The 24826-nt window shown below is 47.4% G+C and overlaps 1 protein-coding gene across 13 annotated transcripts in view; it reads right to left on the bottom strand.

Annotated features, from left to right (window-relative positions):
• Positions 1-24826, bottom strand: part of SLC5A6 (solute carrier family 5 member 6) — a 383801-nt gene that overhangs the window by 301840 nt on the left and 57135 nt on the right. For all 13 annotated transcript variants that reach the window (XM_078650001.1, XM_078650008.1, XM_078650013.1 and 10 more), the window contains exons 4-5: positions 19228-19279; positions 1865-1932 (exon numbers count right to left, since the gene is read on the bottom strand). In XM_078650001.1, the coding sequence (XP_078506127.1) occupies positions 1865-1932; positions 19228-19279 (120 nt within the window). The remainder of the gene's footprint in view (positions 1-1864; positions 1933-19227; positions 19280-24826) is intronic.

Genomic DNA, 24826 nt, shown 5'->3' with positions numbered 1-24826 from the left:
TTTGTGCATTGCTTTGTAGTTCAAATCATTGATAATGCTTAGGCTGGGGTCCCCAGCTTCCAGTAATGACTCGTGGGGGATCCTCAGATTCCAGTGGGGGTCCCCAGGTTCCAGTAATGATTAAGTGGGGGTCCTGTAAAGTCAAAAGTTTGGGAACCACTGCTAGGTGTTGAGAGTTTCCAAGGCAGGAAGGCTGATGCCACCACATGGCTCTCACTCCATGCCAATATCTTAACAATTAGTAATACAGCAGTTTCATGGCTCTCCTCGGCTACTGCTGCAGGCTTAGTCACCCACATGCAAATCCAAGGTAGAGAAAACAAATACTACAAAAACATCAGTGTATTTCAAACAATCAACCACGGCTGCAGTGGACTGAATCCAATGAAGAGTGTCTGGAAGGGGTAAACCAATTCCCAGGCTTGTGCTGAGGGTACACCCATGGCCGTGCGGATTTGAGAGCAAGGACCGGAAACTACGGAACCAACTGAGGATCAGTGAGGAGGCATAGGACCCAATAACACGTTGTAATGTGCAATTCAACAGGGTCGAACTGGACTATTATTCAGACAGTGCTCAAAGTATTGGTCTCACAGATCAGTGTATTGGCCGTTTCTAAGTCTTGCCTATGCAGTGCTTGCTCTGACTCTTCGAGACATGCTGTGTTCAGGATATGGGCTTGAAGCCCCTGCCATCTTTTCTATGCCTCTCCCGTCTTTTCTATTGGCTCCTCTTTCTGTCTTTGGGCTTTTCATTGGTGAAATAGCTTAGTAGTCCCTCCTTTTCAAATGTTGTAACCTCCCATATGGACTGGCCCTGTTACATGGGCTCTTGCGCTGCATGTTATTTTAACACTTGTAAGCACTACTTCTTTCTTTAGATATCCTCGAGCAGCGATGGCGCGCACCTATTCTCGAGCAGCGCTTGCCGTGCGCTTTCAACTAATTGTTAACGGCGCCCATATGCTTAAAAAAAATTCTTGGCTTGACTCCAAAGCAGACCCCTCTCCCACCTCCGACACAACATGCCTGTGTGCCTTTATTTATTTATTAACTGCGCCCGTGTACTTTTAAATTGTTTCTTGCCTTTCCTCAATAGCGGACCTCCCACCTACGACACAGCAATCCGGTGCGCCTTTACATATTTATTGACGGTGCCTGTGTGTTCTTAAAGTGTTTCTTAACCTTTCCTCAAAAGCAAACCTGCCACCTTCGACACAGCATGGCAGCGCACATTTATTTATTAACAGCGCCGCTTTCACTTTGGGCTCGTCTGCTTGTCGTGTTCCTTGTGGGATTCACTCCAAAGTAGACCCCTCCCACCAACACAGCATGGCCACGCGCCTTTATTTATTAACAGCCTGATTTAACTTTACATTTACATGTAAACACGTAAGCTTTTTCCGAGGAAGACGCAATGTTCATAAGCTCAAAAACAGTGTTAAAAGATCTCAACTGCAGTGCAGAGGCAAGCTCTCAGTCAGGCTTTCAACTCAAATCCAAAGTGAGCTGCTTCACTGTTACTGCACTGCAAAAACAAAATGTTAAAAACTAACATTTTCAATGCCAATTGCTCGACACTAATCAGGTCGGGGATACAGCACTGCGGTGTTCATCAGAATCCATTAATTAGCCATAAACTCAGACAGGTGATGCGTTATACCTTCACGGAACAACACCCGAGCAGGACCACTCATTAAAATTCTCACAGGACAAAGCCTGGACTGAGGAAGCCATTACAGAAATAACTCACCACTGAAGAAGGACAAGTACTAACCCACATTAGGCGGAGGAAGTTAAAAAGGTCAGATTTTACACAAACGAACCCTGAAAACAGACCCAGTCCTGTGGTGCGGGAGACTCACCAGAGTAGTGTAGAGAGTGCAGACCAGGCCCATGGTCGCCACGGCTCCCCAGAGGTCGAATCCGGTCACTGTGAACAAAGAAACAAACGTATAAGCACAACAAACTTGGGGCATTATCTTCGATAGAAATAAAGGGCCTATAAGTCAAATGTTTAAGCACAACAAAGTGTTGGGACCTATGAAGGGTAAAGTGGGCGGAGTTATAACATCAGACTTAGTCAAGCAGCTGCCTGGTTAAGAGATGCAGTCCGGATTGAAACATGAGGGAGTCTTTGCCAGTGGAAATCTGAGGGTTGGCCTTGTTCAATCAAGCTGTCTGGACCTTTGAAGAGGCACTGCAGTAACCTTCCAACACAGGTTAAGTTGAAATAGTATTTATTTGAGTAACCTCATACAGCTTGGAGTACTTGTTCGCACATAGGAGAAATGCAACAGCGTGTGACCCCAGCATTCTAAACCCTTACTTAAGTATTTAGAATTCATCAGACATTCTACTTTCCCCAGGATCTACAACATTCCACAAAGTTACACCATTACTACAGGCCCGCTTTGCCAGGAATTATCTCAGAAATGCTGGCAGTCCACCAATGACCAATACAAAACCTCCATGCATGGGTGCCAGCAGATAAATAATTCCTCGATTTAGTGTTTCTTCTTAGAGACATGCTAATGTTACAAGTCCAATAAAGTTGATCATCGCATGATGCTGGACTTTGCTATTATTTATAGAGCTCACACCGAAGATAGCAGAACACCCCTCCCTTTGAGAGCTCTTGTGCAACATTCACACCATCTGTACAGACTGCGCCGTTATAACTTTTGAGCTCACTCCTCTTTAGTCATAATCACAGGAGGTCCAATATCCTTGATAGATGAGACTGGGATACATGCATCGGCGGTAAGTAATGCAAGATGACATGTCTACCAGCACACAGACTAACAATACTGGAAAAACCAGGGTGAGTAACATGCACTTTTGTTTCAGCTCCCTTTCAATGACTGCTGACATCCCTGAGGAGGAAGATTAGAAGAGGGGAAGCAGCTGGGGCATGTGCAATTGAAAACTTCTTTCTGCACAGATGAGCAAAAGAGGGCATCTGCCTTTAGATAACATCCTATACATGCAAAAAGGGTGGAGTGTATAGATACGCCTGTCCGAAATAAATCTTAAATAGCGATGCGTGGAGGAGGAGCTACGCGGGCAACCGAGATGGTTGCGTGAGCACAGGGCTCCCGGACCTTCGCCATCTCCGGCACTTATCCTGACTATAATCCTGGATATGAATACGGCCCATCGCAGATGAAACCCAGCTGATAGGATAGCTGCTTTCAAAATTTGAATTGGTCCAAGAAAACCGATGTTATGGTGATTTGAACTTTCCTGGCCTGCCTGGCTGGTCCTGCCCCGGGCTCGAGTTGGTGAACTGCCTGGATGGTAATTGAATAACAGCGGCTTCCCTGGTCCCACTTTCGACCCTGGACTTGGCTTTCGGTTTCGCTTTTGGCCCAGACCCCTTTATGCAGCAGATCTGGCCCCGCCGCACCCGGATCACTTCACTTCCCGGTCCCACTCTAGGACCGGGATTGTATATCACCGCTCGGTGTGTGACTTGGAACACGCCGTCCTTTGGTTGAGCGTCTGTGGGTGACTTTGACGTAGCCATTTTCACCAGATCTCGGGGTCCCCTCGGTGGAGCAGCGTCCAAGATGGCCGGCAAGCCCGAGGTTGACAAGCGGAAGACCAAGGCTGTTCACCGTGGGGGCTCCGTACAATCTAATGTCATGGACCGATACACCCATCCCAAGGGGTCCCCCAGTGGAACTGGCAAGCCTCCAGCGGACAAGGGAGATGACCTTCCGGCGGACGAGGACCTGACTCTGCACGATATCATGGGCGCCATTGCGAGTATGCAGGCCTCCATCGGTGCGCAGTATGAAACCCTGGCGCACAAACTGGATACAGTGGCGATCGATGTCACCTTTATCAGGGCGGATTTGGCTAAGACGAACGAAAAAGTCAAATCCCTGGACTTGAAGACTTCCAGCCTCACGGCGGATGTCTCCGATCTACAAACGGAGGTCCGCGATCTACAGTCCTCTAATGACTCCTTCTCCCGTCGCCTGGAAGATTTTGAAAGTCGTTCTAGGCGGAACAACGTTCGTATTGTGGGTGTCCCTGAGAATTCAGACAACTTAAATGTCGATCTTATTGTAGAGGACCTCATCGTCACCCATCTTGCACCCAAAGGCCTGAGTAAATTCTTTGCAGTGGAGCAGGCTCACAGAGTGCCGGGCGGTAAACCTAAGCTGGGTGCTACCCCGCGGCCCATCATCGCCAGGATATTTCATTTCCGTGATCAGGATGGCATCGCGTTTGGGTGGCCCCACGAAATTGGAGAACACGACGGTGAGCTTTTATCCCGACTTCACTCAGCTGGTACAGAAGCAAAGAATGGGGTTTCAAGGAGTGAAGAGACGATTGAGAGACGGGGACATGAAATACACGATGTTATTTCCAGCCCGACTGCGTGTGGAACATGGGGATCGGACGTTCTTCTTCGATCGCCCTGAGGCTGCAAGTGACTGGCTCGACACGCTGCCCAGGCAGCAGGAACACCCTGAACATTCTGGTAGAGCTGAGGGTGGACTGATGGACCAGGAATAGTACTGTGATTTGGTTCGCTGGACTGCCCATAGATCTTTCGGCATGGTTTGCGGATCCTTTAACTTTCTTTAATTGCGGTGGCCCTCCAGGGGTGGCCGGGGAGTGAGTCTCTTCCTCCTCTGGGGTTTCTTTTCGTAGATTAGTTATTTGCTAGGGCGACAGGCACACTGCAAGTTGGGGGGGGGCCTTAGAGTCTAACGCAGGGGTGCAGGGTGGGGGGGGGTTCTGTTTATTGGGTAGGTTTGGGGGTGGCGTGGGGGGGGAAGTCATTCTTATTTTGTTCCCTTCAAGGCACTATATTGATGGACATTTGGACTTGGCTGCTGTGATTAATGTGGGGTGGGTGCTGCGACTACGTTTGGGATGGGGGGTAGGGGGTTAAAATTGCTGTGTTGGAATGTTAACGGGTTGGGAGACAGGATAAAACGGGGCGTGGTATTACAACGCTTGAGACGTCTTTCCCCCGATGTGTGCTGTTGCAGGAAACACATCTGTTGGGCAACACATGCCAGGCTATGAACCGTAGGGGCTACGGTCTCCTGGCAAACTCCGGCTTTACCACTGGCTCTAGGAGGGTGGGTATCTTGGTTAGAGTGTCCCTCCCCCTTGAGATCGATGCTGTCATCCTTGATGACAGGGGGAGATATGCTGCCATTACGGGACGGTGGGAGGGAAAGGTCGTCACTTTGATTTCCGTCTATGTCCCGCCTGGCCTTCAAACTACGACCTTTGCTGATCTGGGGAGGGTGATACTGGGGCTCCCGGAAGGCATCCTTGTGGTGGGTGGCGATTTTAACTCTGTGGTCTCCGGACATGTCGATCGCTACCCACCCAGGGATCTTGGGAGGTCACAGTCCTGGCTGGGTGGCTTCCTTGACACTCTGGGTCTAATAGACTGCTGGCGGCTGCTGCACCCTGGACAATTACAATACACCTTCCACTCTGGTGCACACGGTAGTCTTTCCAGACTTGACTATATCCTGATGCCAACAACACAGGCCCCTCTTGTTAAGGAGATCAGACATTTGGCTTGGGGTATTTCAGATCACTCCCCCTTATGGCTTGTAATGGAAACCGGTCCGGGAACTGAGGGCCGGGTAGCCCCGGTCAACCCTTGGTATCTCCGTGACCCTAAGATCCGTATGGAACTGATCAAATCACTCGACCATTATTTTGTGGAGAATGTGGGGTCTGTGTCATCGTCTGTCTCGCTATGGGAAGCCTATAAGGCGGTCGTCCGCGGCCAGGCCTTATCATTAATTCAGAACGCTAAGAAACGTAAATGCGAGACAGTGGTCCGACTTGAAACTGAGATATCAGACATAGAAAGGGAGCTGGAATCTGATGTTACCCAGGACAGGTTACAACTTCTTCGCCTCAAACAAACTGACTACAGAGCATTGGTCACTGATGCCGCCAAGGTGATGAGTAGAGAGCAGCAAGGCCGCTTGTATGATGTGGGTTATAAGGCCGGAAAGTTGATAGCTTGGTTGGACAAGAAGGAGAGGGCTAATCGTGTGGTTCCTTTGATTGTTAGGGCGGATGGAGTGAGAGTGGCTGACCCGGTTGAGATTGTGGGGTGTTTTTCTGAGTATTTTCAAACCGTATACTCCCCTGTATTGGTCAGACTGGAACAGGATTCGCATTTGCTTCTGAGAGACATTGCTTTGCCCTGCTTGTCGGATCTGGATAGGTAACAGATGGACGCGACACTCTCTGTTGAGGAGGTTGCGACCGCAATCCGCTCTGTGAGATCGGGAAAGGCCACGGGTCCGAATGGTCTCCCTATCGAACTCTATAAGCTGCGCCCAGACAAAATAGCACCACATCTTCGCTCGATGTTTTTAGAATCGCTTGACGCGGGTACCCTTCCATCTGATCAGAGGCTTGCGTCTATCGTCGTGATTCACAAGGAAGGGAAGCCGCGAGATTGCTGCGCGTCGCACAGGCCCATATCGCTTTTAAACGCTGAGCCTAAGATCCTCGCAAAAGTGCTTGCGAATCGCTTGACCTCTGTCGTCTGCGACCTGATCCATCCGGATCAGTCCGGGTTTATTCCGCACCGGAACACGGCGCTGAACCTTCGGCGTCTACATGGCGCCCTTGTGAGAGCGTCTTCGCTGCGTGAATCGGCCATTTTGGCCTCTTTGGACGCCACAATGGCGTTTGATACGCTGGAATGGCCATATCTCTGGCCTGTCCTTGCCAAGTTTGGTTTTGGCCCAGTTTTCATCAGTTGGGTGAAACTATTATATCAAGACCCCTTGGCTCAGGTGGTTGTTAATGGTCGTGTTTCTGGCTTATTTTCTCTTGGAAGGGGTACTCGCCAGGGATGTCCGTTATCTCCGCTTCTTTTTGCTCTTGCTTTGGAACCTTTAGCGGCTTGGCTGCGCTGGGAGCCGTCAATGAAGGGAATACGCTGGACCCCTGATTTCGAGGACCGGATATCACTTTACGCTGACAACATCCTGTTATATCTCACGTCGCCTCGGAAGTCGCTGGTGGTACTATTCGATGTCTTGACTTCCTTCGGTAAAAACTCGGGCCTTGTGATCAATTGGTCCAAGTCCTGCTTGTACGTTCTCTCGGGGGATCCTCCTCTCTTGCCGCGTGGGTGCCCAATACAGGTGGTACACGCGGGTTTCAAATATTTGGGGGTGTTTATCACCTTGGATCCTGTGGTTCGCTATGAACGTAACCTGCTGCCCCCACTTTAGCGCTTGCGATCCGATGTTGTGGCATGGCGTAGGCTTCCGTTGTCCCCGCTCGGGCGTGCGGCTCTATTTAAGATGTCATTGCCCCGATTTTTATATGCCCTACAGAATACTTGCGATACCATCCCGGCCAGTTATTTTCGGGAGATTGAAAGCTTGCAGCGCCAACTGATATGGGGTGGACGGTCTCGCATAGCACTTGCTAAGTTGATACTTCCTTGGTATGACGGTGGAATTGCTCTTCCGGATATTAAGCGCTACTACTGGGCCTCCCAACTGGGGGCAATTAATCACGGCACGTATGATCCCGCGTCGAACCCCGCGTTCGAAATGGATAGATGGTTACTGCCTGTTGGTGACTATAATAGGGCGCTTTATACGAAATCTGCAGTGAAGCTGCTCACTGGCCCTACCAAGATAGCGGTACAAGTGTGGCATCGTGCGAATGATGCCATGGGATGGCGGAATAGACTTACAGGCGCTACTCCGCTTTATGCTTCCGAGAGGCTCGGCTCCCTATGGCAGACGAAGGGCTTTGATAGATGGGACGTGATTGGTATCTGCAGGGTGAATGATGTGTGGACTAAGGGTAGGGTTAAAACCTTCGACGAGTTGAGATTGGAGTATGACCTGAGTGACAGGGAGTTTTTTAGATATGCTCAGATCCGACACGCGCTGATGGCGGTTTTCCCTCCGGGTACTATTGTTCCGGAGGCGTCACCACTTGAGGATCGGGTGCTGGATGGGCACGTTCCCGACAGTACGATATCGCTTATTTATAAAAAGTTGATAAACGATAGGACTGACCTTTTACAGCGACTCAGGGAAGCCTGGACTGGCGATGGTTTGGAGTTAGATGACGAGGACTGGCAGACGGCCATGTCCTCGCCGAAAGAGGTCGCAATTCCGGCCCGCCTTAGGTTTGTGTAGCTTAAGATTCTCCACAGGATCTATGTTACTGGTCCGCGCTTGGTCGTTATGGGTTATGCGTCGGATGGGCTGTGCAGGCGTGGTTGTGGCCTTCCGGGCACCTTTCGTCACATACTCTGGGAATGCCCGGCGGTTGTTCGTTTCTGGAATCGAGTGCATGCTGTAATGGAAGAGGTCACGGGTGTTGCGTTGTTGCCTGAAGCTAGACGATGCTCGTTGAATGTGTGGGAACCGAATGACTATGATTTGCCACAGACTCGGTGGGTGACCCTTGGCAACATGATTGCCAAGAGGGATATCGCCCAGTTGTGGGGCTCCCAGAGGCCACCCACAGTTCTGGCATGGAAGGAGAATATGGATTGGTGTATGTTCAGGGAAAAAATGGTGTATGTGGCCCGTGGCAGGCCCCGCAAGTGGGGTAAGATTTGGGGTCAATGGAATTCCTACCGGGGAGATATATGTACACCCCCCTTCACACACTTGGGTGCGGATCCTCCTTCCCCTTGACCAAACATTCCTGCTATCATGTTGCTTTGATTGTCTTAGGACTTGCTGTATCCCTCAATCCTCCCATCCTGCATTGTCATTGATTGTATTATGATCTTATGCTTTCCTCCCCGCAGGACGCACCACCATTCAATTGATTGTACTGCCTTGATTATTTCTTTTTGTTTATGTTGTTAAAAGTTTCAATAAAAAGAAATATAAAAAAAAATAAAAAATAGCGATGCGTTGTAGAAGGCCACCAAAGCACCATTAACCAGGGCGACACCCCCTTCCATGCGAGGAAAAATTGTAATACATCAACTCTCTTACCCACTTAATACTGAAAGAAAGAAACCTTTATTTCACTGGCTAGTAGACCTTGCAAGAATCTACGCGTATATCCAAACATGCCAAGTAAGCAATGAAAGAGCATCATTAACGGGATAAAAGAAGGGGGCCTTGTCCAATACCAACACTGGAACCAACTGCTCCTTTTGAGATCGAGCCTGAGCCAGCACGCAAAGCGCTGCTCTGGCGATCTGTTGTAGGAAGAGTACGGAGGAGATGCCCCGCCCACATTTTTCATAGGCTTGTGTCTTTGCCCTTCGTAAATGCTGGTGTCCAATTCCTTAATCTGCTTGTTAGTCCCTCCTTAGTACGGCCAAGCAGTCATTGGTATTTGGTATCCTCCCATGGCAACTGGCCCCTTTACTTGGTTGTAACACGGTACGTATACTATTTTTTTAGTTTCCTGTTGTGCTTTACTTTGTTCCCGCCGCCCTCCCGTTGTCAGTGTTCTCCATCCTCACGCCCCACTCCTGTTGTCCCCATTCCCTTTGTTCCCGCCCCCTATAGTCCGTGTTCCCTTTGTTCCACCGCCCTCCCGTTGTGCATCTTCTCCTTCCTCCTGCCCCCCTCCCGTTGTCCACGTTCCCTTAGTTCCCGCCCCTCCCATTGTCAGTATTCTCCATTGCCCCCCCCCCCTCCTGTTGTCCATGTTCTTCATGCTCCCACTCTCCTCCCGGTGTCCTCGTTCCCTTTGTTCCTGCACCCTCTCGTTGTCCATGTTCTCCATGCTCCCGACCCCCTCCCGTAGTCCGCAGCCTTTCAGCACAGCCCACAAAGGGCGTGACAACCATGTTAAACAGCATGACAATACGCAAATCCTAACGGCTAACAAAGACTCTTATGTTGCAAGCACTCCACGAAGTTGCTTGCTACCCGGCTGCACACCGCTTCAGCACCTCATGAGGGGGTAGCACGTGCTAAATAAATTCCACAACAAAATAATACTTTGGTGTAAACGCATTAATTCTCTTCGGAAGAATAGAAACGTTTCTGAAAGAGAACCTGTGACGCAGATCTTTTCAACAACACTGACACACTATTTGAGAGCAAGGAAATACTTTGCAAGTACCCACATAAGCATGTCAGAAATGTAATTTCTAGCTTGTATGAACTGTCCGTTTTCAGGATCATTTAAATCTCACACACCGTTGCAGCACAAAACTCAGAAAAACTCAAAAAGGTCACAGTCTATTCCCGTCCATGTCCTTTATGTTTTACACACACTGGAACATACTACTTGGGCCTGTAACCATTAGGCCTTTTCACAGAATTCTGAGGTACAACTATCCACTTTCGTTCTAGGATTCGAGTGTCAAGCAGCCCACTGACAATTTGCACAAAGCATGCATGAATCTACACACAATCAGGCAGTCACATGGGGGGTAGGAAGGCGAAGAACCGTACGACCCTTTTGTAATGTCTCTTTAAAGAGAAACATGTTTGAATTTCCATAGAATTAACATTGCAAGCTATATTTACTATAGGCTGATTAATACTGTTTATTTACATTTTAAATGGATCATGTCAGGGTTAAAATGGATGAGTTTCACAAATCGGTTACCAACGTTTTTTATTGCCCAAAATGCACAAAACAGAATTAGCAGGTGGGTTTACACGAGATGTTGGAGATGTAATAATGATTTATTCTAGGTTAGAGTATTAAAGCAAATAGCACGTTTTGGACAATTGCATGTTTCTATGGTGGCTAACTTCCTCCAAGGTAACAACATGCTTTACTGTTGAAGAGGTCAATAAAGAGACCTGTAAGAAAACGGAGTAGTCTCTCACAGGAAGTTAGCATTGCAGTCCAATGCAGAAAAGAGGCAGTGGAATCCCAAGGCAGCTAAAGGGTACTACACTGGCTTTAAGGGTTAGTGCAAATTTCTTGCATGAGGTTAAAGGGCATTGCAAGTGTATTCCAGCAGCAAACAGGAAACATACTAACATTAGATATGTAAATGTATATGCAGGTAAGGACAGATAGGCCCACCAGAACACAGTAGAGCGTAATAAGATATCTGCTCAAACGACAATGGCGCACACGAAAACCGCTCTACACTGTCTCTACACAATTACCCACTAACTCACAGCCTTGGAGATTCAGCACACCGCCTCTGAAGGGTTGAATGGGAGCCGGAAGGTGGCTTCAAAAAGAAGCCCTGTTCCAATTTTAGGCAACACTAAATGTCGTATAACCTGCAGCTCAGGCCGGTTCTCCAGCAAGTCTAGATGGTCAGATCCTGCGTCACCAGCAGGGTTTGCAAGATGATAAGAGGAAACGGAGCAGGGGCCCAGAGGTCTTCAAAGTATGGGGTACGCTCCCTTGGGGGTCCTTGAAGGTTTCCAGGGGGGGGGGCACATATTCCACTGAAAGTACTTGTAAATGAATATGGCCTGGTTTTATTTATGTAGTATTTTTTATTTTTTTTATTTTGAGAGTTTTATACAGCGCGAACAAGATCTTTGCAGATATCAGAGCGCTTTACAAGTAAAAATACAAAGTAAAAATACAAAGTAAAGAGGCGTATATACAAAGTAATATATGAGGTAGTTAGGTACAAGGTGCTAGTTACATAGGTAGGTCAAAGGACATGAGGTAGGTCACAGGTGTGGTAGTGTAGGTACACTGAGTATAGACAAACAATTGCGTCAATAGCATAAAGTGCAATAACAAGGAGCATATACTTGCTTAAGCGTGTTTAGAGTATTTAGAGTTTAAAGGTGGGCCAAGTTGAGGTGGGTGTGTGCAGGATGTATAGTCCCACAGGTGCGACAGTAGAAGGGAAGTAAGGATCGTTAAGGTGGAGAGGGTAAAGTGTGCAAAGTCAACCAGGTGCGTCAACAATATAACAGTATACATAATCAACCAGGTGCATCAAACATTATAACACAATACAAAGAGTGAGCGTATACAATTACGTAATTCGATAATACGGGGTACAATAGGCCAAGGTCGGGCAGGACTTACAGAGCAGATTCATGAGTGATACGGAGTAATAGGTCATGTGTATTTTGCCATGAGGATCGCTTTAACTTCTTTCTTAAAGATTGTGATGGAGGAGATGAGCCTTGTTTCAGGAGGGAGTGAGTTCCAGATCCTGGGTGCCATTCCTGAAAAGGAGCGTTTATACGTTTTTTCCTTCCGAAATCTTCGAGGTTTCAGCAAAAGATTGTTTGTGCTCCTAGTAGTTCGGGAGCCACCCGAAATTGTCAACTTTTGAGTGAGGTAGGCGGGTGAATTCAGATGCACAGCCTTGTGTGTCATGCATGCGATTTTCAGTTGAATTCTGGCTTCAAAAGGTAGCCAGTTCAGTGATTTAAAGTCCGGGGAGCTATGCGAGTGTTTTTTTGAGCCTGTGACGAGTCTTGCTGCGGCGTTAAGGGACGCTCTTAGGGGTGCCGTTGTAGTTAGGGGGAGCCCGCAGAGGGCGGTGCTACCGTATTCTATGTGCGGGATGACTATAGATTGTACTGCAGTTTGGAAGTCTTTGGCAGGAAGGAAGGGTTTAAGTTTTCTCAGGGTATTGATTTGGAAGTTCGCTCCTTTGGTTGCCTTGCTGATGTGCTGCTGCATGTTGAGATTGGTGTCAAGTGTTATGCCTAAAGATTTTGCTGAGTCTACTACGATGGGCTGTACATTTAGAGCCGTTAATTGCTTAAGCCATGTTTGTGCCGTGGATATTTTAGCGGGAGGTGAGATCAGGAGGAACTCGGTCTTCAGAGCATTGAGTTTGAGGTGATTCTCAGCAAGCCAGGATTGGGTGTTTCTGATCGTGGTGTTCAGCAGCATGATGTCCTTGGGAGATTGTACTTTGAGATAAAGTTGGGTGTCGTCGGCATACATGTGAAAGTGCACATTAGAAGCCTGTAGCAACGTAGTGAGAGGTTCCATAACTAGGTTGAACAGTGTTGGGGAGAGGGAGGATCCTTGAGGGACGCCTAGCGATACAGGTACCGGAGAGGACAGCAGGTTGTTGCTTTTGATTCTTTGTGTCCGGTTGTGTAGAAATGAGGTGAACCACTTTAGAACAGTCCCAGATATGCCCATTCTTGTGTTTAACAGTTCGAGTAAGTTCTCATGTTTAACTGTATCGAATGCTGAGGAGAGATCCAGAAGGATGAGGAGACAGGTATCGTTTTGGTCTAGGATTTGGAGGGCATCGTCCACTATGTGAGTCATGGCAGTTTCGGTACTGTGCCCTGCTCGGAAGCCTGACTGATGAGCGTTTAGGAGATCAAACTTATCTATGTGTTTAGTCAGTTGTAGTTGTACGCATTTTTCCAACAGTTTAGCGAGAGTGGGAATGTTTGTAATAGGGCGGTAATTGTTTAGATCAGTGGGGTCTGCTGTTGTTTTTTTTAGTAGCGGTGTGACTTGCCCTACTTTGAGGGCGTTGGGGATGGATCCTTGTTGAAGAGAGCTATTGATAATCTTAGACCAGAGTGGGAGAAGCCAAGGGGAAAACTCTTTTACAGCGTTAGCAGGAAGGGGGTCAGAGAGGTGATTGGAAGGTTTCAAGGCGCTGAGCAGTCTGCCAATTTCTTCTACGGAGTAAGTGTCAAAGGATGACCAAGTAGCATTGTTCTTTGGTTGAGGCACTGCTGTGTGTCGGGGGTTGGAGTACAGGATAGCGTCATTGAGGAGATCGCTTCTTATTCTCTCAGTTTTTTGGATAAAGAAGGCAGAGAAGTCTTCGCAGGAAGGAGTAACGTCCATGGAGCTGATTGTCTGGGGATGCTCTTTGGATTGTGTTCTGACTAACTCAAACAGTTTTCTTGGACGGTTTTTAGCTTGGGCGAGCTGGAGGCTGAAGAAGTCTCTTTTTGAGCGTTTTATTTTCCTGAAGTAGGCGTTTCTCTGTTTCTTTAGACTTTTTAGGTGCACTGCAGAAGGGGCTGACCTCCAGGTGCGCTCTGCCATTCGCATCGCCCGTCTATCCTCATTGAGGCTTCCGTCATACCATGGGTTGGAAGTCTTCTTGGACGAGACTCTTTTCAGTTGCATGGGCGCCACCTCATCGATTATTGTGGACATAGTATTGAGATAGTAGTCAGTCAGAAGTTGAACGTCTGTATCGCCGGGAGGGGGAAGTAGCCGATTGCAGCTGTTAGGTGGTAGGGAGTTTGGGTTGAGTTTCTTCAAGTCTCTTTTCCACACTTTGTGCTTAGGGGGTTGAACTGAGTTAAGTCTGGTTTTTTCCTTGATGAGGAAGGAGACAATATGGTGATCTGACCAGTCACAAGGTTGGATTGACTCCAGTTGAATAGCGCCCTCTTTGGAGATGATAAGGTCAAGGGTAGAACCTCTCTTATGGGTCGGGCTGTTGCATATTTGGTTGAGATCAAGTGCGTTGAGAAAGCTTTTGAGGCTGTTTACCACTGTGTCACTGCTGTCATTCCAGTGGAGATTGTAGTCGCCAAGGAAAATTTGGGTGTGGTGCCGTCCTGAGTTGGCTGTAATTGTATCCATGAGTTGTTGGACGAAGGAGAGATTGTCCCCAGGTGGGTGGTATATAATGTGTAGTGAGCATACCGGTTTGCTTTCGCTGATGATATCAAGGCAGAGGTATTCACAGGAAGTAAGAGAGGAGACGGCCACTTTGGAGACTGAGAGGTTGCTTCTGTAGATGCATGCAATTCCACCGCCTATCTTTTTGTCCCTGTCAAGTCTAATGATACAGTAGTTGGGAGGGACTAGGATATCCAGTATAGGTGTAGAGGAATCAGACAGCCATGTTTCAGTCAGAATGGCTAGGTCCAGTTCCAGGGACATGATGAGGTCGGCGACCTCCGTGGAATGTCTCTGGGCCGATCTGCAGTTGAGAAGTATGCATTTAAGGCTAGGGGTGCAAAGGGTGGAGGATGATTCCAAAACGAGGGGTACATTAGTGAGGTTGTTGGGGACAGCGCCTCTGTTATCCTTTTGGTGCCTGAGGTGGTTAGATATAATCGTTGGGATAGACATGTTGTTGGTAGCTAGTGGCTTTTGGGGTGCCGGGTCGTAAGAGTGGAGAAGGGTGTGTACGTCAAGGTCAGAGATCGTGTTGGTGGTGCGTCTGGGGCGATTGGTGGTATTGCAAGAGGGGGTAGAAGTCCAATGTGGGGAAAGATGTGTGATGAGGCGAGTAGGAGGTGTGGAGGAAGTGTTGTTAGGTGTAGAAGAAGGAGGAGTATTGCGCTTGGTAGTAATGAGATTGCAGTTGTTATTGCGATTGTTGGTATTGCGAGGGGGGATAGAGGTCCGGTGTGTGGAGTGTTGTGTGGTAGGGCGAGTAGGAGGTGAGGGGGACGTGGTGTTAGGTGTGGTAAGGGTGGTGATGGGGGGGGGGGTGTCTGATGGGGTGTGTGAAGAGCAACTCTTTAATGGAGTGAAATTCTTCTTTCAATTGGAGGAGAGTGGACATAATAATGTCCAAGGTGATGATGGGCGCGGTGTTGGGGGAGGGTACTGGCGCTGAACCGGCGAATACGTTGACAGGGGGAAGTTCGGGTGGAGAGGCGGAGCTGATGTGGGTGTTGGGGGCGTTAGCGAGAGGATAGGTGTTATTGGGAAGCGCATCCGTGCTAGGGGGGGAAGGGAATAAGGGGGCGATGTGAAGGCTGGCTGTTGTGGGGGAGGAGGTGGAATATTGAGGAGTGAGCGAGGGGGGTGGGAGGTTGAAGGAGGGATACAGGCTAGGCGTGGCGGGAGTGCTAAGTGTGGGGGGGGCGGAAGTCAGAGAGTCATGTTGTGTGGGGTGCCATTGGGGGAGGAGGGGTGCTCTGAGAGAAAATGTGCGGGGGAAGGTACGGGAGTGCAAAGTGTGGGGGGGGAGACAGGAGGATGAGCGGAGGTACGAAGGTTAGTAGGGGGGCTGGGAAAGCGAGTGGTGTGTGGAGGGACCAGGTCTATGTCTGTGTATGAGGGGCGGGGAGGGGTAGCTGAGACGGGCAGGTGATTGATTGTGGAGCAGGGTGTGAAGGTGAGGTGCGTGTCTTCTTGCTGCTGAACTGGGTTAGGAGAGTTAAGGGTGGGAGCTGTGACGTTAGGAGAGGTAGGACAGGGGGTGATATGCGTGTAAGTCCGAGGATTGGAAAGGTGCTCTTTGAGAGAGGGGAACATGTTGTCAAGTAGTTCCAGGTTCCTGTCTGTCGCTTGAATTAAGACAATCCCGTTGTTGTATATAGTGATGGTGGTTCTGCCTGGGAGGAGTTGGGACGATGTGATGGAGTGTTAGGCCATGTGCGGATTTCCTGGAGGTGGAGACGGTGAATAGGGCTAGGAACACTTTTTTCCATTGCGCTCTGCGTGTGGTGTGGAAAATGATGTCGGTGTTCAAGGGTCCATTGACCGATGAGAAGTAGGTGTCGGCAAAGGGTGTTTCTGGGTGGGACCTAAGGAAGTCGTGTTTAAAGCGTTTAGTAGCTTTTTTGGTGAGCACGGGAGGGTAGTTTATTTTATATGTGTGTTTGCCGCTGAGCTCCATGTTGGTATGGTGGCAGTATAGCGCAGGGGTTGGTGAACACTAGTGATATGCCGGAGCAAGATGCACATGCAAACACAACAGGTTATCAGGATCAGCGATGGCACTAGCGGGCAGAAAATACACTAGTGAGACGACAGGCATATGTGCAGTCGATGCATTACATGAAGGATAGGTAAAGTGAATACAGGTGAATACAGGTAATGCAGTGCGGTTGCAGAATTGTGTAAAGTGGTAGTGCAGAGTACAGTTGGAGGAATAGTTCTGAGAAACTATAGACCACCAATGGGTGCAGGTTGCAGCATTGTGCAAGGTAGTGCAGAGTATACTTGGAGGAGCAGTTTTGATAAAATATAAACCTACACTATATGAGGTAGCAGTCGGTGAATTACCGGGGATAGAAGTGAGAAATGGGTGCAGGTTGCAGAATTGTGTAGAGTAGTGCAGAGTACAATTGGAGGAATAGTTCTGATAAAATATAAATCTATAGATAAAATATAAAAATATAGAAATAAACAGCAGAATACACATGCAAACAGTATGTATGTTTCCAGGCGGCAGGGGTGGCTCCTCAATTAGGACGGAAGAGCGTCGTCCCACTGCTTTCTCGTAGTGCGAGAAGCAGAAACATAACATACTATTTTAAATACCATTTTATTTTTCTGCAGAAAGATATGACTGGTTGTGGGTGGGCAGGTTGGGGATGATGTAAATGTATGGGAACTGTGATTCGAGTGCCATGGGGGCAGGAGGTCAATGAGTGTGGTGGCAGGGGCAAAGAGGTGCTAAAAAGAAAAGGAAAAAAAATAGTCCAAGTATTTTGTCGTTTTTCCACCATTAAAGGTGTTAAATGCACTCTTTTAGATTATGAAACTTCAGTTGGCAAATGCTGTTACTGTAGATGTCGGAGTGTGTGACACCTGGGAGACCTTGGATGGAACCCTAGTTGGCTCAGTGGGGAATAGTGACTTGTATTTTTATCTATTGTGCTATGAGGTCCCAGCCTGTGACAGAGAGCACTGTGAATATGCAAGTCAGTTTAAAATTCCATTACACACAGTCCAAGCTAAACTGCAACAAAATGATGCAATGTTTGCGATGAAACAACTGCTTACAAAATACATATTTGAGCATTAAGTAATCAGACTGTACCTAGTGTAAACATTTTAATACAGGTTTTCATTATGCCAGAACTCAGCTGATCACACTCCATTAACTTTCAAAAATAATACATCTGTCAGCATTAAGCATTAAGAAGGCCACAGGAATTAGGCAGCAACCGAGGACCAAAGTATGTGGTAGGATTAACTAAATTATGCAGCAAGAAGAGGTAAATTATGCAGCATAATGCAGAACATCATGTGATAGTATTACTTCATTATTTTGTAGTAAGTACTCATGGTAACACTGTCAGGGGAAATATTGTACCTAGTTAATAGCAGTTTGACACCCAAATACAGTATTCAACAAATGAAAGATGACCAGTCAACCTTTGCGAAGGGCGTTCGACTGCTCGGGAAATCGTCACCATGTTTTTCAAACATTTTGATCCATCTGAGCTAGAATCTATTTTTTTTGTTGGTTAAAACCTGCAGATTAAGCAGCAGATTATGTAGCAAATGCAGCCACCCCATAATTATGAGGAAAATGCTACTACCCAAGTAGTGGCCCTGGCTTTGTGTGACTCAATCAATTAACAGCTGATGAGAAAGGTTGTTTCTAGTTCAGCTCTTTGCCTCCTTCTTTCCCCCTGCCCCTTTAGTTTTCAGGCAGAGGCACTTCAAGGTCACAATTAACTATGTAGAGGCAGTGGGGCAGATTATTTTGTAGAAGGAAAATCCAGAGGGGGCAGGGAGGAGGCCAGCAGGGTTTCATTCAGATTGAGAGCCCTGGTCCTCTCAAACCAGAGGCCTCGGAGTAATTGCCCAGGAGAAAAAAGAAAGAAGCGCGATTCATGGAGATTATCAGAGAATGCCCAGAAAAGGGAGCCCTAGGTGGGAGCTCATTTTTAGGTCAAGCCAGGGCAGCGCATGCGCTGCTCTGTGAGTCATGTTGTATTGGACTATGGCATACAAGCCCCCCACTCTCCGCCCATATTTGTCATTGGATTGTGTCCTTGTCCTTCATAAATGCTAGCTTCTGATTCGTTAATAGGCATCTTAGTCCCTCCTTAATACCACCTTCTATTCATTTGTAACCTCCCATGAGGACTGGCCCTTTTACTTATGTTGTTACATGGTATGTCTTTTATAGTATGTAAGCACTATTTTCTTTAAGTAGTTTCTTCTACTGCAGGGAGGACATGCTTTCCTTCAACATTCAGCACGTCATGTGCGCTTTCACTTTCTAAGCAGCCCGGGACAATGGCGACTGCTTCTTTGCATAGATCTCGCATTTGCAAGAGTTTGACCTATTGGCATTGTGCATGACAATGCCTTTTATTTATGTGTTAATTATCAAAACATATAAATAAAAGGCATTGTCATTTACAATGCCAATAGCCTAAACTCTTGCAACTGCTAGTCCTATTGCATTGCAAATGCTTGTTGTAATCTGGTGACACCACTATTAAATGCTCAACAGAAATTCATATTCAGATTTCTGCATGATGAGAGTCCTCAAAATCATTCCATACAATCAACAGACAGGGTTGATTGGCATGGGTAATGTCAACATGGTACAGGTAGGAAGTCCTCTGGTGATGAGAGATACCAGGCCTTCAGATAAAAAGCAGCAATGGAAAAGCAAAGGACTTACCTGCATTAAGAGCCAGAGCTGGAGCATACAAGACCACACCCATGTAGATGACCTGCAGCGGGAACAGAAGGTTGAAAGGGCTTAAAAAGGATAACTAAACAAGACCATACACTGAATGAACATTATGTGGCACAACCGTCCCACTTCAGAGGCACTTTAGTATACATGGAAGTAATATTCAGAATGTAATTAGCACATAGAATCCTCTTACTGTTTGTTTCCCAAAGTTCATTGTTTATATGGGCTAGGACTAGAATGTTAGGGCAGATGCCACGCGTGTACTGTGTCAGAGGTGACAATAAAGAAGTTAACTACATTTACTACAAGGATTTGGGTTTATTCTTAGGACTATACCACATCCATTTGGCGACGAGATGGGATTATCAGCCCTTGAACCCATGCGCGCACATCTTTCATAGGATTGAAAGTTATTATTTTCCTGCCGGTTCTACTGAAATCACAAAAAATTGGAAGTTCCATTTCCTACTACGATTTTGAAGATATCCGATTCATCAGAAGCCTACACTTTTAATTGCATCATTTGAGGTTGGTGGAAATTTTCGTTTAAAGCTCCCAAGGCCGATCGTGTTTTTTTCCCTAACGGCGTGGTGTACCTTCAAAACTCTTACCTTTGAAAGCAGAATGCTACATGTGCCAGCTAGGGGACACTGAAACCAGCAGCAAAATTCCTGGCACGCTTCCTTGCACGCTCCTGCGCTACGTGCTTCTAGACAGCAACAAAACATCCGGCGCGTCTACTCCCTAGGATGTCTTGCCGAGCACTGCACGTTGCACTCGGGAGCGAGCCTAGAGTTCTACGAGGACACGCAACATGTCCTTACGTGTTGCCATTTGAAATGAAGTTCAACAACGAAGCACAAAGCGGTAATACCGCTGCACCACGTTTCATCTTAGTTTCACATGTTTTGCCTTGTACAGCCCCTTCAAACGGCAATTATTGACTTTTATCTCTTGTTCAGGAAATTATATTTTTTCCTTCCAATTTCTTTTATTTCTCCTGCTACAAGTCTTTCCCTCAGCGAGTTTATATTCCATGGATACCAGTGCTAGATACTCCAACAAAAACTCAAATACTAATGTGGGCATTAACTTAAAGACGCCCACAGAATTTCTAACCAGCCCTGTTGATCCAATCATAAAATGGGTGGCGTGGAAAGAATTTTTTTTTAAACTATGTTGCTACTTTGGAAGATGATGGGACGATGGTAGCATTTTAACACTTGAAAGAAAATAAATAATTCTTTTGCGTTGCTTAGGTCCTGAAGACCTTAGAGTGTATAACCAAATGCAAATGCCAGAAAGAGCTAGTGATAGATGTTTTCAGGTGTGCCATTTTAGATTTGAATTACCATATACACCTACTGTATGTGTTGCAATTCCGAGACGTGCTTTCTTTTAAAAGGAAACAACAACAACATGAATCAATTGAAGAGTATGTTTCTGCGCTTCAAACGCTAGCAGCCAAATGCAAATTAGGAGTATTGCACAATGACTTAATTTGTGACCAAATTACTATTTGTACCAAAAACAAAAGGAATTCAAGATACTGTGTGTGAGAAGTTAGCATGGTATATGATGTCCACTAGTTCTAGTGGGCACCTTCCACCAGTCTAATCGACCCTTATTGATGGTGGTTGTAAAGTGAACCTTATAGAAAGCTATCCTAGTGGTAGCATGGACCAGCAGTCATCAGGCTAAGACTTCAGTAGGCGAGTTAAGCAAGTTGTTTTACCAATTATAATCCCTTGAGTACCAAATCAAAGGACACCACACAAGGTATATATAAAATATATATGTATTTAATCTAAACACAACCCCTCTGCACTCTTTATGAGGTCAGAGGTCAAAATACAATACAAGTCACACAGTTAATATACGATAAGTTGCACAGTATATGTTATGTCCTAGGGGCCTCACAAACCATATACTAAGAAAGTGGTATAAGTACCACGAGAGAATTAGAAAGCAGGCCTAGGGTCTGTGGAATCGCTGGGGCTACACTAATCGACCCAAGGTTAGGAAGTAGGAGGCCCACGGGAGCCGAGTGCAGTGTCTAAACACAGGCGCGGGTTACCATTGACTTTCTATGGAGTTCGAAAAAGTTACAAATATACAATTTAAGGACACTTCCGGATGGACTAGCATGGAACCCTTTTAAACTAGGACACTTCCAGAGTCAAGACCCACGGGAGCACAGGAGTACTCATGTTACCTCACACCCAGGGAAGCCGGGTGCATAGGTGTCTTTTCGTGTCGGATTTCGTCATCGTTTTCTATGGTGATGCAAAGAAGTGCTGCAGGCGACCAGAGGAAAGGTTTCCGGGTGGATCGAAGATCTGAAGAACCTGAAAGCAGGAGGGACAGAGTCTGGGTCACTAGCCAGTGACCAGGAGGGAACCAGGAAGGAACCAGGCGATGTCGGGTGATTTCAGGTGAAGTAGTCGAACTTGTCTCTTCAGCCACGAGGTCCAGGAGGCATCGACGATGACCAGGCGCTGGATTCGAGCTGTCCCACGATGGATCTAGAGGACTGCGGTGTCGGTATCCGGATTGGACCCAACAAGCCTTGGCAACCGCAACCCACGCAGGATGTCGAGATTGGCTCTGTTGCAGACCAGCAAGGTCTGTGGAACAACCAGTAAAGCAAGTTAAGTTCAAAGGAAAGGTCTTCGTGGGCTCACTAGCCAACGGGCAAGGAACCTGGAAGATGCGTCGAGCTCAAATGCAAAGGTGGGGCCCACGGGACACTCGCGGAGTGTGGGGGCCTGGGCTTCAGTGCAAATGGTGCTCGGGCTGGGGCTTCTCGTACCCCAATGCACAACTTACTGAGGCTTCAGTAAAGGAGTGCAGGTAGCAAAATGCAGGAAGTCCAGGGTGTCCGGTCCCACGTCTCTCGTGTCCGCCATGGGTCTCAGCTTTGCTGTGGATGTGGGTCGGAGCCAGAGAAGTCTGGAAGTCCAGTTCCTGTGTCGCAGATTCTTCGGGATCCGGCGGGAGCCTCGAAAATGCAGATTTGCAAAGTTGCTGTTGGAGCCTGTTTGAACAGGGTGGTCACTTCTTGACCACAAGGGTGATATCTTCCGTCTTCCAGTCAGAATGAAACGTCGAAGGTCCAGGATATGTCTTTCAAAGATTCGTCCAGGCTAATCTAAAGTCCTAGGGACACAGCTCCTATACTTATACTAAGGATGGGATTCAGAAAAGGGGGTGGTGATGAACAGAGTGTCTGAATTAAGCAGACCACTCTTACCCAGTCCAAAGATCAGGGCTTGATCCATCACCGTTATTTAGCTCACTGCCCCATCCCAGCTCAGAACCTGGCTATATGCAAATTAGTCTGTCCCTGGCCCAGTGCATCATGGGAACAGGGCAGACCAAACTACCAAGCCAATTCTTCACCAGAAAGGATACAAGCTACCGGGGACCGGTTTCTGGCATTTCAGCCTCGTCGGCCCGGCTTGCTTGAATCCTGATGGAGCAGTGAGCAAGGGACTCATGTCTGAGTATACCCTGCCACACCTATAGTGGCCAAAAACGATTCAGAAAAGGGGGTGGTGATGAACAGAGTGTCTGAATTAAGCAGACCACTCTTACCCAGTCCAAAGATCAGGGCTTGATCCATCACCGTTATTTAGCTCACTGCCCCATCCCAGCTCAGAACCTGGCTATATGCAAATTAGTCTGTCCCTGGCCCAGTGCATCACGGGAACAGGGCAGACCAAACTACCAAGCCAATTCTTCACCAGAAAGGATACAAGCTACCGGGGACCGGTTTCTGGCATTTCAGCCTCGTCGGCCCGGCTTGCTTGAATCCTGATGGAGCAGTGAGCAAGGGACTCATGTCTGAGTATACCCTGCCACACCTATAGTGGCCAAAAACGATTCAGAAAAGGGGGTGGTGATGAACAGAGTGTCTGAATTATTTATTTATTTAGTTATTCAAGGTTTTATATAGCGCGAACAGGATCCTTACAGATATCAGAGCGCTTCACAAAGACAGGGAAGGGGCAGTAGGAGTCAACAGAGATAATGGGAGACAGTATAATAGTCAATAACATGGTAATAACATGGATAATAAAAACATACATAAAACCAATCCATATACAATCAGGTAAGGGAGTAATATAGGAACAGCACAGGTCATTGATCACACTACAGAGGCGTACAGGTGGATCAGTAAACCAGCGTGTATCGTATCTTGGTCGATAGTAAGAGAGTAGCGTAGTAGTGCCCCCAACAAGTAGAGTATAGTGCCAGGGGATAGGGTGAGCAGTGATACAAAGCAATGCAGAGTCTCTGTACCAACATCTATAACGATCAGGAGATCTTGGCCAAAAGGATGGTTTTCACCTCTTTCTTGAAGAGTGCAGTGGAGGAGATCAGCCTGGTTTCAGGAGGGAGCGCATTCCAGATCCGGGGAGCCATCCCTGAGAAGGAGCGCTTGTAAGTTTTCACTTTCCGGAATCTACGAGGTTTCAGGAGAAGATTTTTTGTGCTCCTATTGGATCTCGAACCTCCTGATATAGACAGCTTTTGAGCGAGGTAGTTAGGTGCCTTGTGGTGCACGGCCGCGTGTGTCATAACTGCAATTTTTAGCTGTATTCTGGCTTCAAAAGGCAGCCATTTTAGAGACTTTAGGTCTGGGGATATGTGCGAATGCTTTCTAGAGCCAGTAATGAGTCTCGCGGCAGCGTTCAGGGAGGCTCTTAAGGGTGCTGTTGTTGATAGCGGGAGACCGCTGAGGGCCACAATTCCATAGTCTATTCGAGGGATGACTAAAGCTTGTACAGCAGTTTGGAAGTCTTTGGCCGGGAGGAAGGGTTTAATTTTCCTCAGCGTGTTAATTTGGAAATTAGCTGCTTTTGTGGCTTTGCTGACGTGCTGCTGCATGTTGAGCTTGGCGTCGAGTGTGATGCCTAGGGATTTCACAGAGTCCACGATGGTAGGTTGGACATTGAGTGCTGTTAGGTTGTTGAGCCAGGTTTGGGTGGTGGAGATTTTCGCCGGGGGTGAGATGAGTAGGAACTCAGTTTTCAGAGCATTTAGTTTGAGGTGATTATCGGCCAGCCAAGATTGGGTGTTAATAAGCGTGGAATTCAGATGTTTGATATCTTCCGGGGATTGTAACTTTAGATAGAGTTGTGTGTCATCGGCGTACATATGGAATTGTACATTGGATGCTTGAAGCAAGGTGGCGAGCGGTTCCATAACGAGGTTAAACAGTGTAGGGGAGAGGGTGGATCCTTGTGGAACACCTAGATCTACAGGCACAGGTGTAGATAGCACATTGTCGATCTTGAACCTCTGAGACCGGTTGTGAAGGAAGGACGAAAACCACTTGAGAACAGTTCCCGATAGCCCCATTCTAGTACTTAGCAGCTCCAGCAAATTCTCATGTTTGACCGTGTCAAATGCAGACGAGAGGTCAAGAAGGATGAGGAGGCAGGACTCATTGCGATCCAGAATTTGGAGGGCGTCATCAATTATGTGTGTCATAGCTGTTTCAGTGCTATGTTTCGCTCTGAAGCCTGATTGATGAGGGTTGAGGAGGTCAAATTGATCAACGTGTTTTGTTAGT

This window comes from Lissotriton helveticus, chromosome 6 (assembly GCF_964261635.1).
Source record: "Lissotriton helveticus chromosome 6, aLisHel1.1, whole genome shotgun sequence".
Taxonomy (NCBI): domain Eukaryota; kingdom Metazoa; phylum Chordata; class Amphibia; order Caudata; family Salamandridae; genus Lissotriton; species Lissotriton helveticus.
Note: the sequence above shows the minus strand (reverse complement) of the source record. Positions and strands in the feature narration are given on the sequence as shown.